Raw genomic sequence first — 13,462 nt, forward strand, 5'->3', positions numbered from 1 at the left:
ATAAATATGTTGTTGTTTGTGTTTGCTGAAGCAGGAGGCGAACTGGATTTTACAGGATGGTCACTAGCGAGGTCCATGAAAGTGATGTGTAAATAGGGAACCGTAGCAGCATGCATGGGTTTGTGCTGTCAGAAATGAGGGCTAGAATGAGGGTGATGCAGGTGAGGAGGCCAGGTGTGAGAACCAAGAGACACAGGGAGTGTACAGCTGCAAATGGAGACGAGCAAGTTAAGCTTAAGAGGCACTCTGGGATGGGCGTGTTGGGACCTCGGAATTACCCGGGACGTGTAGGAGACAAGAGAGACAGAGAGAGTGAGTTTTGCCAAGCTTGCCAGCTGAAGTGATACTATCAATGGATGGAACACTCTTAATTGGGATAAATAGTAAGATGAGAACTGTATTTTCGAAGGAAAGCTGCTAAATTCACTTTCTGCCAAGTTGAACTTTCGGGACTGTGGGGGTATCGGTGTGAGATGTGTGATAGAACACTGGAAATGTTGCATTTTAAGATGGCACGTGTCCTCAGGCCTTGTAAATTAGAAAGGGGGTCCTCTGGGTGACCTTGGGGTAATGCTGTTCATCCTTAGACGGTCAGAGATGGCTATAAAATCCAGGAGATGCGGAGCAGCTGTCGGTCAGTGTCCTCTAAGATGATGTCCTCCAACCAGAGACCCAGGACGCTGCCGCCGGCTTACAAATACCTCTGGATGTCGTTTCCTCGGTGTGTGTGCCCGTCTCTCTTTGTTTAGCCCTTTGCATTCACTGTTCTGAGAAGACGCGGGACTGGACCTCAGTAGGAAGGTTGATCTGACTGTGGGTGCTTGCCTGAGCTTTCACATTGGCTGGCATGCTTTGTGCCACTCTGTGGATCACAGTAATGCGTATTGTACACTGCCTGATGCCAAGGAAAGTGGATTTCAGGGTATTTTTCTGGATCTCATTTCCAGAAAGTTGCGTACCATGACCACATCTGGGCTCGAAGCCTCCTTTGTCCCTTCCATACCTCAGCAGTTTTGGTAGCAACTTGTGTAACCATGTTTTCCAAGATGTGTTTCTAGAAACTTTATCCTCCTTCTAGGAACACTTGGATATTCTTTGAAAATAAGTGAGAACATAGCTTATGCTACAATTTGGGAAATACACCTAATCTGATCCTTTCTGAGAAACTTCTCATTGGTGTTAATATGGTCATTGCCCCCAAAAGCCAACTAACTCAATTAATTATAAACAGATTATTTCCCTTTTTTAATCCTCTTGGAGTTCAATGCTTTGGCAACGTTGATCAAAAGAATAGTTCTCGGACTCGGTGCGGTGGCTTAATGGCTAAAGTTCTCACCAGTTCTTTGTGTGTGTGTGTTTGTTTTTGTATTAAGGAGTCATTATTAACCAAGCTTGGTGATAGCAGAGCCCACTAGAAATTAGCAAATGACAAGTACATGTGGCAATTCAGTCTGAATAAAAAATAAAGAATGGTTATTAGCCTGGTCATTACCCTGAAATCCATGCGTTAAACTGAAGTCCTATGTCTCAGCTGTGTAAGTTATAAGAGACTTACATTGAACAACCTGGGCACACTTAGAAAGGTGCAGACATTCACCTTTTCCAGGCTTCTCTGCCCACAATTCTATTACTGCTAGGCCTCCCCTCTACTGGAACAAAGCATCTTACCATTAATATCTTCACTGTCTCGCCCAAGCAGTGATCATAAGGTGAGGAATACAGACACACATATATATGTAGGGGCAGTGTCATGGGCTGCCTGACCATGGAGTCTGTTGGCAGGAAGCCAGACAGTAAGCAGGCGCTTGGGAAGCCAAGAGTGAGAGTGCCAGAAGGATAGAAGCAGGGGACCAAGAACGGCTCCGGTTCTAATCCCAGCAGCCCTGCTTCCCCTCCAGCTCCCTGCTTGTGGCCTGGGAAAGCAGTCACGGACGGCCCAAAGGCTTGGGATCCTGCACCTGCATGGGAGACCAGGAGCTCCTGGCTCCTGGTTTTGGATTGACTCAACTCCGACTAGTGTGGCCTCTTGAGGAGTGAGTCATCAGACGGAAGATCTTCCTCTCTGTGTCTTCTTCTCTCTGTACATCTGACTTTCCAATAAAAATAAAATAAATCTGAAAAAAATAGTTCTCTTTATGGTAAGGATTCTGATTAATGCTTTAACTACCTAAATGTTAATCCAGCAGAATGATCTGTAGTCCTATCTGTGTGTCATTATTTAAGGGAGGACGTCCTTGAATCTTTTAAATCTGAGTCCTTTATACAGATTTGAGTTTTCAGGTGAAGTCTCTGTTCTCTGGATTACTCACCTCTGCAGAGCAGATTATTTCCTCATAAAAACATCCAAGCATTTCCCTCTAATTGAAAATAAAAATTAAGGTCAAGTTTTAAATGTAGTTATTAGAGGAGACGTTGTGTCTCATGCTTTCTATTCTTTTTTTTTCAGTTGTCTGACTGCATTAAGATTGGAGATCTGACTTCCGAAAATTGTCATCTTTTTGTTAATCTTCAGTCAAAAGGCTTAAAAGGCGGAGGTAAAAAGACCAATTTTACCAGGAGTATGTGCCATGCTCAGCTGGGTATGGTTATGTCAGATAACGATGGGGAGCAGGTGGTTCCCAGGGGTATCAGCCACGCCCAGTCACTGGGACCCTGCACCCTGCCTCTCGTTGGCATCACTCTGGTGCACAGCTGCCCATGGGGTGGATCTTTGTTGTTCTTCTGCAGAAGGAAAAAGTAAATAAAACAGAATGGGTGGGAGAAGACTTGAGGAGGTGATGAAGGAGCTAATGGCATCGGTGCTGGCTGCCTGGGTGTGTGCTCCTCAACAGGTGTATCCAGATGTATGCATGTTTGCAGCCTCTGCATGAGATTCGTACCTCATAGTAGTGATTTTAAACACGATGCTGTGTTAACAGTGAAGGGAAGCATGTAATGCTTGGGTTTAATGAAGAATGAGCCAAGAGGAAAATGGGCTGGGGCTAGTCGGGACACAAGAGAGGAGGGGGGAGGAGGCGGTGAGGAGCAGCGTTGTTTGAACATGGACTTGATGCTGGACAGTTGTGTGCAAATCATACGAATACATGCATGTTGGCTCGAATATCCCTCAACTTAAAATTGGAAATGCTCTAGAATCAGAGTGTTTGTGCTGTGATGCTACAAGCGGCAACCTCACGTCATGCGACAGGCTTCGGTCGCAATGCAGTCACACAAAATGTGCTGTATGAAGTTGAGACTGTGTGTCTGGGGTGTGTGTGAAACCTAATGAATTTGTGTCTGGACATGGGCCGCCTCCCCAGAATCCCTCATTTATATATATGCAAGTATTTCCAAATCCAAAAAATACTCAGAATCTGAAACACTTGTGATCCCATACACTGAAAAGGAGCACTCAGTTGGAGTGATGGGTTTGGATCTTCAAAGCACGGCTTGCCTTGAGCACTTATGTACACTTTTATCTGTGTGATTGAGCCATTAGTTCCCTTTGCCCCTCTCCCCCTCTGTCTTTCTGGGACTTCTTGAAGGGGTCCTGGGAAGTCAGTGTCAGAAGAGCTGGTGTAGCCGGGACTTCAGCTTAATTTAGACAGTAGGACAGTGGCTGCTGAATTTCCCAGGCATCAGAGCGCCGGCCGACTTGGAGGGTGTTCGGCATGTGGTGTCTCCGGTCTGACTCGGCAGCCACGCCCACAAGGTAACTGACGAAACAGCATCAGTTTTTCATAGTTTTGGGAAAATTGTAGCACTCACTCCTGTCCTTCTCACATGTGTTTTATTTTTGAATGCATAATCTTTTGTGATAGTTTTTGTATTTTTGAATGTTCTTGGAGACACAATTTTTAGTTCAGTTAAAAGTCTCAACGTTTGGTCCAATGGAATCTGCTATACATGCTACTGAACTGCTCATGTAGCTTTCTGTACCAGGGTGCTGGAGTGAGGTGTCTGATACCGTAGCTTGTAACAGTCACACTTTGTCTTAGAACCAACATACTCATTGGTGATAAGTCAGTATGAGTTTTTTCATAAGTCATTTAAAAATATGTCCTGTATTTTAGGTCGTTTTGGTCAAACAACACCGCCACTGGTTGATTTTCTCAGGGACATTTTAAGAAGATACCCAGAAGGAGGCCAGATTCTTAAGGTAACTCACATGGGTGGAGTTCCTGTATGCTTTTCCTTGTCAGTACTTGGCACAGTTACTTAGAGATCCTGGTCGTGTTTGCATTTCTAAGGTGTTGTCAGGCCTGGAATGGTTGTATTTGTTTTCCTCCATGACTGCAGTCGGTACAAGTGGAATTTCCAGGACCAGGAGACACACCAGGTAGTCGCTGACTGGTGTGGTTAGCGCTGTGTCGTTGCGGCAAGCTCTCACACAGAGCCCGTGCAGGGTCACGCCAACCCAGCAGGCAGGGCACATGGAGTCTGCAGTAAGTGGCCACCAACGGGGGCTCCCTTGAGCCCTGGATTTAGAGGTTTGTTTTTCTGGGAGGGCTTATCTAATAAGATAATTATTTCAGTTATTTATTTCTGCTTATAGAATATTTGAGTGTACTCAAAACCAAAATGATTTCAAATAATCATTAAACAGTAATGAACATTGTGTTTTGTGTTTGAGCTTGACAAGAAATCTTAGTGTACTATAAAAGCTAGTTGTGTATTTTCCATCTCATGAACTTTGCGTTTATTCCCATCAGTCTCCTCACCTTCATTGTATTTTCTGGGTTGGATGGGATCTCTGTTTCATTTATGAGTACCTGGCGGGTTTAGCCAGGCACCGACTCCTGAGTAAGTTAGGGTCTTGGCACGGTGACAGTCCATCCAGAAGAGTCACCAGGGTTTATGTAGAAGGTTAATTTAAACATTATTTTGTTGATGTATTGGGCAAACGAGAAGCAAGGGTGTGGTTACAAGCTGTGAGGAGTACAGAGAGGAGTGAATGCAGGTGATTGGAAATGAAGACCTGGCCGGTCTTTACGGGAGAGGCATTGTGTGTCCCGGAGAATAGGAAGTAGGCAGGATGTGGGATGGTCCACTAGGTGGCTGCTGTGTGCTCCTCCCGCTGCTTCTGGCGTGTGTGTGTGTGTGTGTGTGTGTGTGTGTGTGTGTGGGGTTATCTGGTCAGAATAATGTTTGTTCCTCGGACGGTTAATAGGAATCTCCTCTATCGCCTAAACCTTGGTCACCATCTTCCATTTACTGAGACAGATCTAGAATGACCTGAGAACCAATGAGGAGTTTGTTGTTGCTGATTCTCAGTTTGCTCATGATCCTCTGAGGATTATGGCGAGAGGGGGAAGAGCTTCCTGTCTTTTTGCTCTGTTTTGTTTGTTTCACGTGGGGTGGATGGTTGGAGCCTGAGGTTTCATCTTACTTTTTTGCTAGCTGTATTAGCTAAAATACATGTAAATCACAAATAGATGTCTGAAGAGAAAGTAGGTTCTACTCCTAACTACTGTTGATTTTGAAAGTTAATATTGTGCTTTTCTACTCAGTTAATTCTGCTTTATATTCCCATAATGCTCTAATGTAAATAAAGTGGATGATTTGGGGTGATTCTGTGAGACTGAATAAGGTAGAAATAAGGTAGAAAACGGGCAGTTACATAGATTGGAGCCCTTAATAACTTGTAAGAAGGTGTGTTTGCTATTATACAGCTGGTGAGCGATGCCCTAATCCTTTAGAATGCACTGGATGAATTGAAGGCCTGACCTCAAACTGACTTTTTGGTTCTATCATCTTTTTTCTGTCCTTATAGTTATTTTGGTTCTTGTCGTTGTCACATCCCCGTTCCACTCTGATCTGATAAAGACTTTGCCTGTGACCTTGCTGCAGTATCATATAAGCTCTTCTCATTTCTTGTCTATCCCCACGCTCAATTTACTGTTCTTAAGTTTCTAGGGCAGTAAAAATGTAATTCTCCTCAAAGTCAGAGGCTCATGAGTTTAATAACGCATGGCCATTCTAATATTGCTAAAGACCCAACGGTTTAAAACATAATGCTTTTCGTTGGTTTTGTCACTTCAGAAAATTATCACTTGCTGGTTTTTCCTTACCTTATGTATTTGTTTTGAGTGGCAGTGAGAGATGGCAAACAGAGATCTCTCGTCCACTGATTCACCCCTGTAATGCCTGCTGCAGCTGCCGCGGGGTGAGAACGAAGCAGGGAACTGAGAACTTATTCTGGGTCGCTCACATGTATGGCAGGGACCTAAGACCTGCAGTGTCGTCTGCTGCTTCCTGGGGTGCCCATCAGCAGGAGGCTAGACTCCTGCCAAGGCAGGACTCAGTCCGTACCCTGAAAGGGGATGGAGGTTTCCCAGTGAGATTTGAATCATGGCACCCAAATCCTGCTCCTGAATTTTCCTTACTTTTATATAAGGTCCAGAACAAGTTAGAGACTATCACTGGAGCTTACTTGACATTCTGATGAGCATGGGTTGATGGCTGCTGCATTGAACATGTCCGGGGTGGTTGTGGTGTGTGTCCACAGGTCACTAGGGTTGTCGACACTGGACAGTTTGGTGAGGCTTAGACAAGCGAGCGTAAAACCTGCAGGCTTCCCTTTCCTGTCAGGATCACAGCCTGTTAAAGGGCACATTTAGATTGATACTGTTTGGTCTAATTTTTTTTTCTAAGAGAAGGTTAGTTTGGTGAGCAAATGATAATGAAGGTCTTTTTTTTGCAAACCTTTCGCACAACACTTATACAGGCGTACAGCTAGAGAATGGATGTGTACAACTTTGAAAGTGGGTTCATTTCTTTGAATGAAGGTAGAAGTACTATTCAAACAAGTGGCAGAGTTGTAAATAGTTCCAGGGTTAATATTCTGACAAAATGCAGAGTACCAAAAGGTGAATTTCAGGTGAAAATAACTAGAGAAGGACTTTTGAAGCATGTGTTCAATAAGTCCATGGAAAATGCATATTCTGAAAAAACTAGGCATGAACTTGAGAATATTTTGCATAAAAACGCACCATTTCTCATGTACTTTTTGAAGTCCCCTGGTATATAAGTGACGGTTACTTTCAGTGATGACGTTGCTGTTGTTAACAATAATGATGCAAGCAGTGGACCTCCATTAAGTATTACTTTCAAAATATTTTAGGTAAATACAAACATGGGCAGTAGATAACCGTGTTATTAAATATAATTGTCTTTCGGCATATTTTGTGATCAGGAATTAATTCAGAATGCAGAAGACGCTGGGGCCACAGAAGTTAAGTTTTTGTATGATGAAACTCAGTATGGAACGGAGACGCTGTGGTCCAAGGACATGGCGCCGTATCAGGGTAAGAAGCAGTCGTGCGGAGGAGCAGCTGCCGTCCCCCGTGCTGTGCTTTGCCATGGCTCGCGGTACTCTGTCACAGCACATCCCGTCATTTGAACTTCACTTCCTAGCGTTTTGCAGCCTACTTCTTCAGATGTTTTTCTGTGTGTGGTGGGAAGCTATCTCTGCTTGTGCTGTTTTCAGAGAACAAAGAATAAAAACCCTTAAGTTCAAGATCAAATAAAACACTGTATACTTTCGTAACCCCTGTTACCCTATGCAGTCAGCGTTTGCATTGCCAGTGGGATGAAGGCCTGTCTCTTCCACATCATACGCTGTAAGAGGCTGTGCTTTTGTGTCCATGTTTCTGCTTTATGGCTGTCAATGCTGTCTGGAAGAAAGCTTGAGGAAGAGGAGGGATGAAGGAGAGTGAACAGGAAGGCGGTGAGACAGGGGTGGTCAGTGAGCTCTGCGAAGCCCTGGGTTGGAAAGGTGTCCGTCACTTCAGTACAGCTCTGATGTTAGCTGGGTGGTTGTGAAAGACTGTGACGGAAAGTACTTGGGAAAAACACTAACACTTCAGACCATCCTTGCCCAATTTTTAAATAGATGTAAGTCATTTTTTAAAAGATTTATTTTATTTTTATTGGAAAGTCAGATATACAGAAAGAAGGAGAGACAGAGAAGATCTGTCCATTGATTCACTCCCCAAGTGACCACAGTGGCCAGAGCTGAGCCGATCCAAAGCCAGGAGCCCGGAGCCTCTTCCAGTTCTCCCACGTGGATGCAGGGTCCTAGGGTTTTGGGCTGTCCTCTACTGCTTTCCCAGACCACAAACAGGGAGTTGGAGGGGAAGCAGGGTTGTGGGATTAGAACTGGCACCCATATGGGATTTTGGCGCATATAAGGTGAGGACTTTTAGCCACTAGGCTGCCATGCTGGGCCCAGTCATTTGTGTTTAAAAAGCTGTTTTATGATTTAGGATGCTAACTGATGTGGTTGATTAAATATTTACTATTTACTGTAGGTAAGGTGGTAATTTTAGATCATTCGTGACCTGAAAGTTCAGTGATTTTTTTTTTTTCTTTTTCACGTCATTCTGGGAGTTGGCATAGTGACATAGCACACTAATCCTCCTGTGTGCTGGTGTCCCTATGGGTGCTGGTTTAAGTCCTGGCTGTTTCGGATACAGCTCCCTACTTATGACCTGGGAAGTCAGTGAAGGATGGGGTCCTTGGGCCTCTGCACTCAGGTGGAAGATCTGGAGGAAGCTCTTGGTGCTGGCTTTGGACTGGCTCAGTTCTAGCCATTGTGACCATTTGGGGAGTGAACCAGCGGTGGAAGATCTCTGTATTTCTGTAAATTCTGCCTTTCAAATAAAAAGAAATGTTTCTTTAAAAAACATTCTATAAAGAGAGATTTATGAGATGTGATACCATAAGAAGTGTCGGGGCCTAGTCCTGTCGCTTTCGGCTTGCTCATGCTGGGCCAGTCATCTCAGAGACCAGATCATTTTTTTAAAGACATATTGATTTAATTGAAAGCCAGGGTTATATACAGAGAAGGAGAGAGAGAAGATCTTTCATATTTGGTTGACTTCCCTAATGCTTGCAGTGGCCAGGCTGAACCCAGGGGCCTGAGCTTCCTCTGGGTCCCCCACATGGGTGCAGGGGCCCAAAGCAAGAAGTACTTGACTTCAAAATTCTAGCCAATGTCTAGGGGTATTTTATTTCTATCCTTGATTTTACCTCATTTAAAAAAAAAAATTGAAGCAAGGTTATTTGCCTGAGTTTGTGCATATCTATGGATAAATTCTTTAAAAAGTGACATCAGGTTCAGCTAATTTAAGATAACCGTGGGCATGTGAAAGTCAGTGGTGGTGGTCTTCGATACCCTTATTTGAGAAACGTTTTCTGAGGGCCCTCATATTCTTGCTTGTCTTCCTTTTGCATTCATGTAAATTGTTTTTTTCTCAGATCGTTTTTGCTTTTCTGATACTTGGTGAGAGTTTTTGAGTGCAAATTGTTTTATTCAGTAGGTTAACAAAAGGCTCAGATTGTCAAACAGTAATAGATCTTGCTTAGCATCACACTTGGCTAAGGCTTTCAGGCATATGATTAATTAAGACCCACAGGTGCATAGAGGTGGAGCCAGTTGTCCTGGGATGAGTTGGCCTGCGGTTAGCAGAGATGGTCTCTGGCCGTGTCTCAAGGCCATTACCCACACAAAACCTGGTGGTTAGAAAATGTGGGAATGTTCTTCTCTGATGATCACGCAGCTCGTGTGATCATTATTCGAGGGAGCAGTCCCTCAGAAATATAGATTCCAGGCTTGTTTACAGTAAGCTGCCATTTGGAAGTATGCCGTAGCTCAGAACTTTCCCCTTCATACGGAAGAAGAGTGTGCACGGAGATGTGTCCTAGCAGGTGTATGCGATGCTGGATGTGCCTCCAGCCTCTCCTTTCTTCGTGGGGATTTGCTAGCTGAAGGCAGAGTGGCCTGTTAGCCTCGCCTCCCAGCCAGCCTTCTAGGTTTCTTTCTTGTTTCACTTTCAGGAGTCAGCATTCTTTTCGTTAGGATAGTATTTTAGATTTTATTTATTTGAAAGACAGAATTGAGAGAGACAAAGGGAGAATATTTTCCATCCCCTGGTTCATTCCCCAAATGGCTACAGCAGCCAGGGCAGTGTCCTGCTGAAGCCAGGAGCTCAGGATTTCATCTGCGTCTCCCAAGTGGTAGCAGCGAGCAAAGTCCTTCGGCCTCTTCTTCCACCTTCCCGAGCACGTTAGCAGAAATCTGCATTGGAAGTGGAGTAGCTTGGCCTCGAACCTGCACCTTAAAATGGCATACTGATTTCTTAAGTGGTGGCTTAACCACTGCGTTGTAATACCTGCCCCACAAATGCAACTTTTTGAAGAAACTACTTTGAAGATAGGGAGGTGGTATTTTCAAGAACTAATGTAAACATTTATTACATTAATGCTTTAAATTGTGCCCGTAGTGCATTTTATTGAAGAATCTAGAAGGTAACCCAAACCACAAAACTCCAAGCCGTAATATTAATATTACTATAGGATTGATTTTTCACCTTACGAAATAATATGTGAGTACTTCAGAAGGTTCATGGAAAATGGAATTAAATGAAGAGTGAATTTTGATGCAGAAAGTATTAAGTCCATACCTGTTTTTATAACATTCCTTATTATGCTTTTCTGGAAAAAAAATTTTTGTTTCAAAATCAAGTTTATTAATTCTATTCTTCCTTGTGCTTTTTGTACTCCTGTATTAACAAGGTTTCTATATGTAATGAGTTTCCTTAATACATTTTCACATAATTCCACATGCAAAACTAGTAGTTTAAATATGCCATAGGGCCTGGCGTGGTGGCCTAGTGGCTGACGTCCTTGCCTTGAACGTGCCAGAATCCCATGTGGACACTGGTTCTAATCCCGGCAGCTCCACTTCCCATCCAGCTCCCTGCTTGTGGCCTGGGAAAGCAGTCGAGGACGGCCCAAAGCCTTGGGACCCTGTACCTTGTGGGAGACCTGGAAGAGGCTCCAGGCTCTTGGCTTTGGATCGGCTCAGCTCTGGCCATTACGGTCACTTGGGGAGTGAATCATCGGATAGATCTCCCTCTGTCTCTCCTCATCTCTGTATATCTGACTTTCCAATAAAGATAAATAAATCTTTTTAAAAAGTATGCCATGGTTTTCATGATGATAGGATGCCGTGACTCCTCCCTTGTTTAGTCTGCGTTGGCGTGTTTTCAGTACCACAGTTCCATTGCTTCCTCCCTTTTGGGATTTCTGGCCAACAGCGTGTGTTTGCCACAATGGTTGTCCTTACCTTTAACTCCTGCTTACATTTTTCTGTGAGCATAATTGGAATTACAGTGCAGAATGCTGTTCCTGCATTCACTTCTCTCCCTTGTCCCGTCAAGTAAGTGATTGTGTAGAGAGGCAGCTCCTGGAACAGACTGAATCCTGGGCCTTGCTCTCACCCCCCAGGGCCAGCGCTGTACGTGTACAACAATGCGGTCTTCACCCCGGAGGACTGGCATGGCATTCAGGAAATAGCGAGGAGCAGGAAAAAGGATGACCCTCTGAAGGTTGGGAGATTTGGAATTGGGTTTAACTCTGTCTACCACATAACAGGTATGATTTTGGCCTTTCATTCTTACTAGCGGAAAATATTTTGACTTATAACCTGTAATGTATTTGGTTAGTGTAAGAGATGATGTTGTTTTACAAGTATCTTGCCCAAATTCTGTTGGTGCCAACAAGTCTGTAAATGAAATATCAGTGAGTCTTGAATTTTCTATAATTTCTAATGCAAGCCTGCCCAAGTTTTACTTCATTGATTGGTACTGAAAGCTAAAGTTTAATACCCATGAACCAGTAAAGTCAGTATAATATAGCACTATGGTATGTGAGATTTGAAATATCCAGAATTATTATTCCGAAAATTTTTTATGTTGGGAATCTTCAGGCAAATTGATTATAACAGATTTTCATCTTTGAGGTTATTTCTAAATGTTTGTGCAAAATTAAGTTATGCTAATTTTGATGCAAAATATTTTGAAATCCTTTCCTACTGTACATAGTTCTAAATTTAAGAAGGTCTCTTCTCTCTTCTCTAATGGAATTCCATGAGAAGATGAAGGTTGTTTCATGTGGTTCTGGTATCTACCTTTTTATGTAATATACATTTTATTTTCTTGGATTTGTAAGTATTTTAAAAATTACTTTAAGATTTCATTTTAATTTAGAATGCATATAAAGTCTCTGGCTTGCGCTTATGTGTGGAATACTTAAAAAGTTTAAGTAAACATAAAAACTTTTGGCTATTCTAGAATCAGAGCTCTCAGTACATATAATATATACAGTTTGTCCTAAAGATTCTTTTCTGGAGTTGGTGGCATCAGGGCTTGACCGAGCAGACAGGGCTAGCACTAGAGCTGGGTTGACCATTGTATTTATCATCCTTAGTGGGGTCCATTTGAGAGCAAAAGAGGTGGACGTATTCTCAGACCCCTGGCTTAAACTGAGACTTTCCTGGGCAAGGGGGAAATAGGGTTGTTTCAACTCAAAGACAAGTTTTCTTGAGCCTGTTTCATTTGCTTTAATATTCATTATTAAAGAATGTTGAGCATGTTATAAAGTACATAATAAAACTGTTGGATTATTTTTATTGAATTATGTGCTGAAAATAATAGTGATTATACATTAATATTAACACATGCTCGCCTACTTGTCATTTTGTGAGTCTGTGATATGTAGTGGTTAGTTCATGTTGGGGAAAGTGTACATGTGACTTGCACAAGTGAGGAGACACAGCTGTGCAGGTGTGAGCCATGTAGGCAGGGTGCAGTGTCAGTATTGCAGTGTGGTTTTGTTCTCTAGTTGAGAAGGAGCGCTTTGGTGGACGGTGTTAACCGGAGGCCTGTTCTCTAACTGGAGGAGTTGCTGTCAGTGTTAGGAGTGTCTGTCTGGCCTGAGTGCAGTCTCAGGGGTGTGGCACTGTGTAACAAGGACAGGAACAGCCATGTTTCAGTTGTACCTTTGCTGGATTTTCCTAGAAAGTTGGTGGATGTAACAATTGCTGCGTAAAATATCCTAGAGCTTCAGAGGGTGTGGTCACAGCAGCCAGCACTTGGCATGCAGAGAAGCTAACGGGGACCTCCCTGGAACTGCGTCTTACATGGAGGTTGGGTGCTAGAGTCAGTGTGTGAGACAAAACATACGTCATAGTCAGCCCCTTGGAGAGTCCTCAGGGGTGTAGTGGGGTCAGTACAGCTAGCGTTTCTGATAGTGTTGAAATATCAGACTTTGGCTGAGAAATAGGTGAAGTAGTTGATGTAAAAATAGGGTTGCGTTGTAAGTCTGCAGGTATGTAAGTACTGCAGTTAGGCTCAACTCTGTGAAACGCTCCCAGCGTAAGATGACTTCCACTTTGCGAGGCATTGGGGTCAGGACCAACATGGCAGCTCCCGTCACACTCACTCAGGGCACGAACTTGCTGGTGATGGGGGCGGGGTGCAGAATTGCTCTGTGTCGTTCCCCTTCTACTCTTCCTCAGGGTCTGTAGTTGAATTTTTAATTGTGAGCCACTCTGCTGTCTTTCACTGGGTTCACGCGCAGTGAGGCTGTGGGCGTGGAGCTGTCTAAATCCTCTTTCCTTTTTTGCTCGTGGGTGTTT

At 43.6% G+C, this 13,462-nt stretch overlaps 1 protein-coding gene across 5 annotated transcripts in view; it reads left to right on the plus strand.

The window, feature by feature from the left end:
- The window catches only part of SACS (sacsin molecular chaperone), a 71,568-nt gene that overhangs the window by 27,625 nt on the left and 30,481 nt on the right, over positions 1–13,462 (plus strand). For 4 of the 5 annotated variants that reach the window (XM_058670975.1, XM_058670976.1, XM_004577581.4 and 1 more), the window contains 4 exons: positions 2,447–2,534; positions 4,053–4,138; positions 7,175–7,286; positions 11,272–11,418. In XM_058670975.1, coding sequence (XP_058526958.1) covers positions 2,447–2,534; positions 4,053–4,138; positions 7,175–7,286; positions 11,272–11,418 — 433 coding nt within the window. The remainder of the gene's footprint in view (positions 1–2,446; positions 2,535–4,052; positions 4,139–7,174; positions 7,287–11,271; positions 11,419–13,462) is intronic. The other variant, XM_058670978.1, reaches the window with a different exon arrangement.

This window comes from Ochotona princeps, chromosome 12, assembly GCF_030435755.1.
Source record: "Ochotona princeps isolate mOchPri1 chromosome 12, mOchPri1.hap1, whole genome shotgun sequence".
Taxonomy (NCBI): domain Eukaryota; kingdom Metazoa; phylum Chordata; class Mammalia; order Lagomorpha; family Ochotonidae; genus Ochotona; species Ochotona princeps.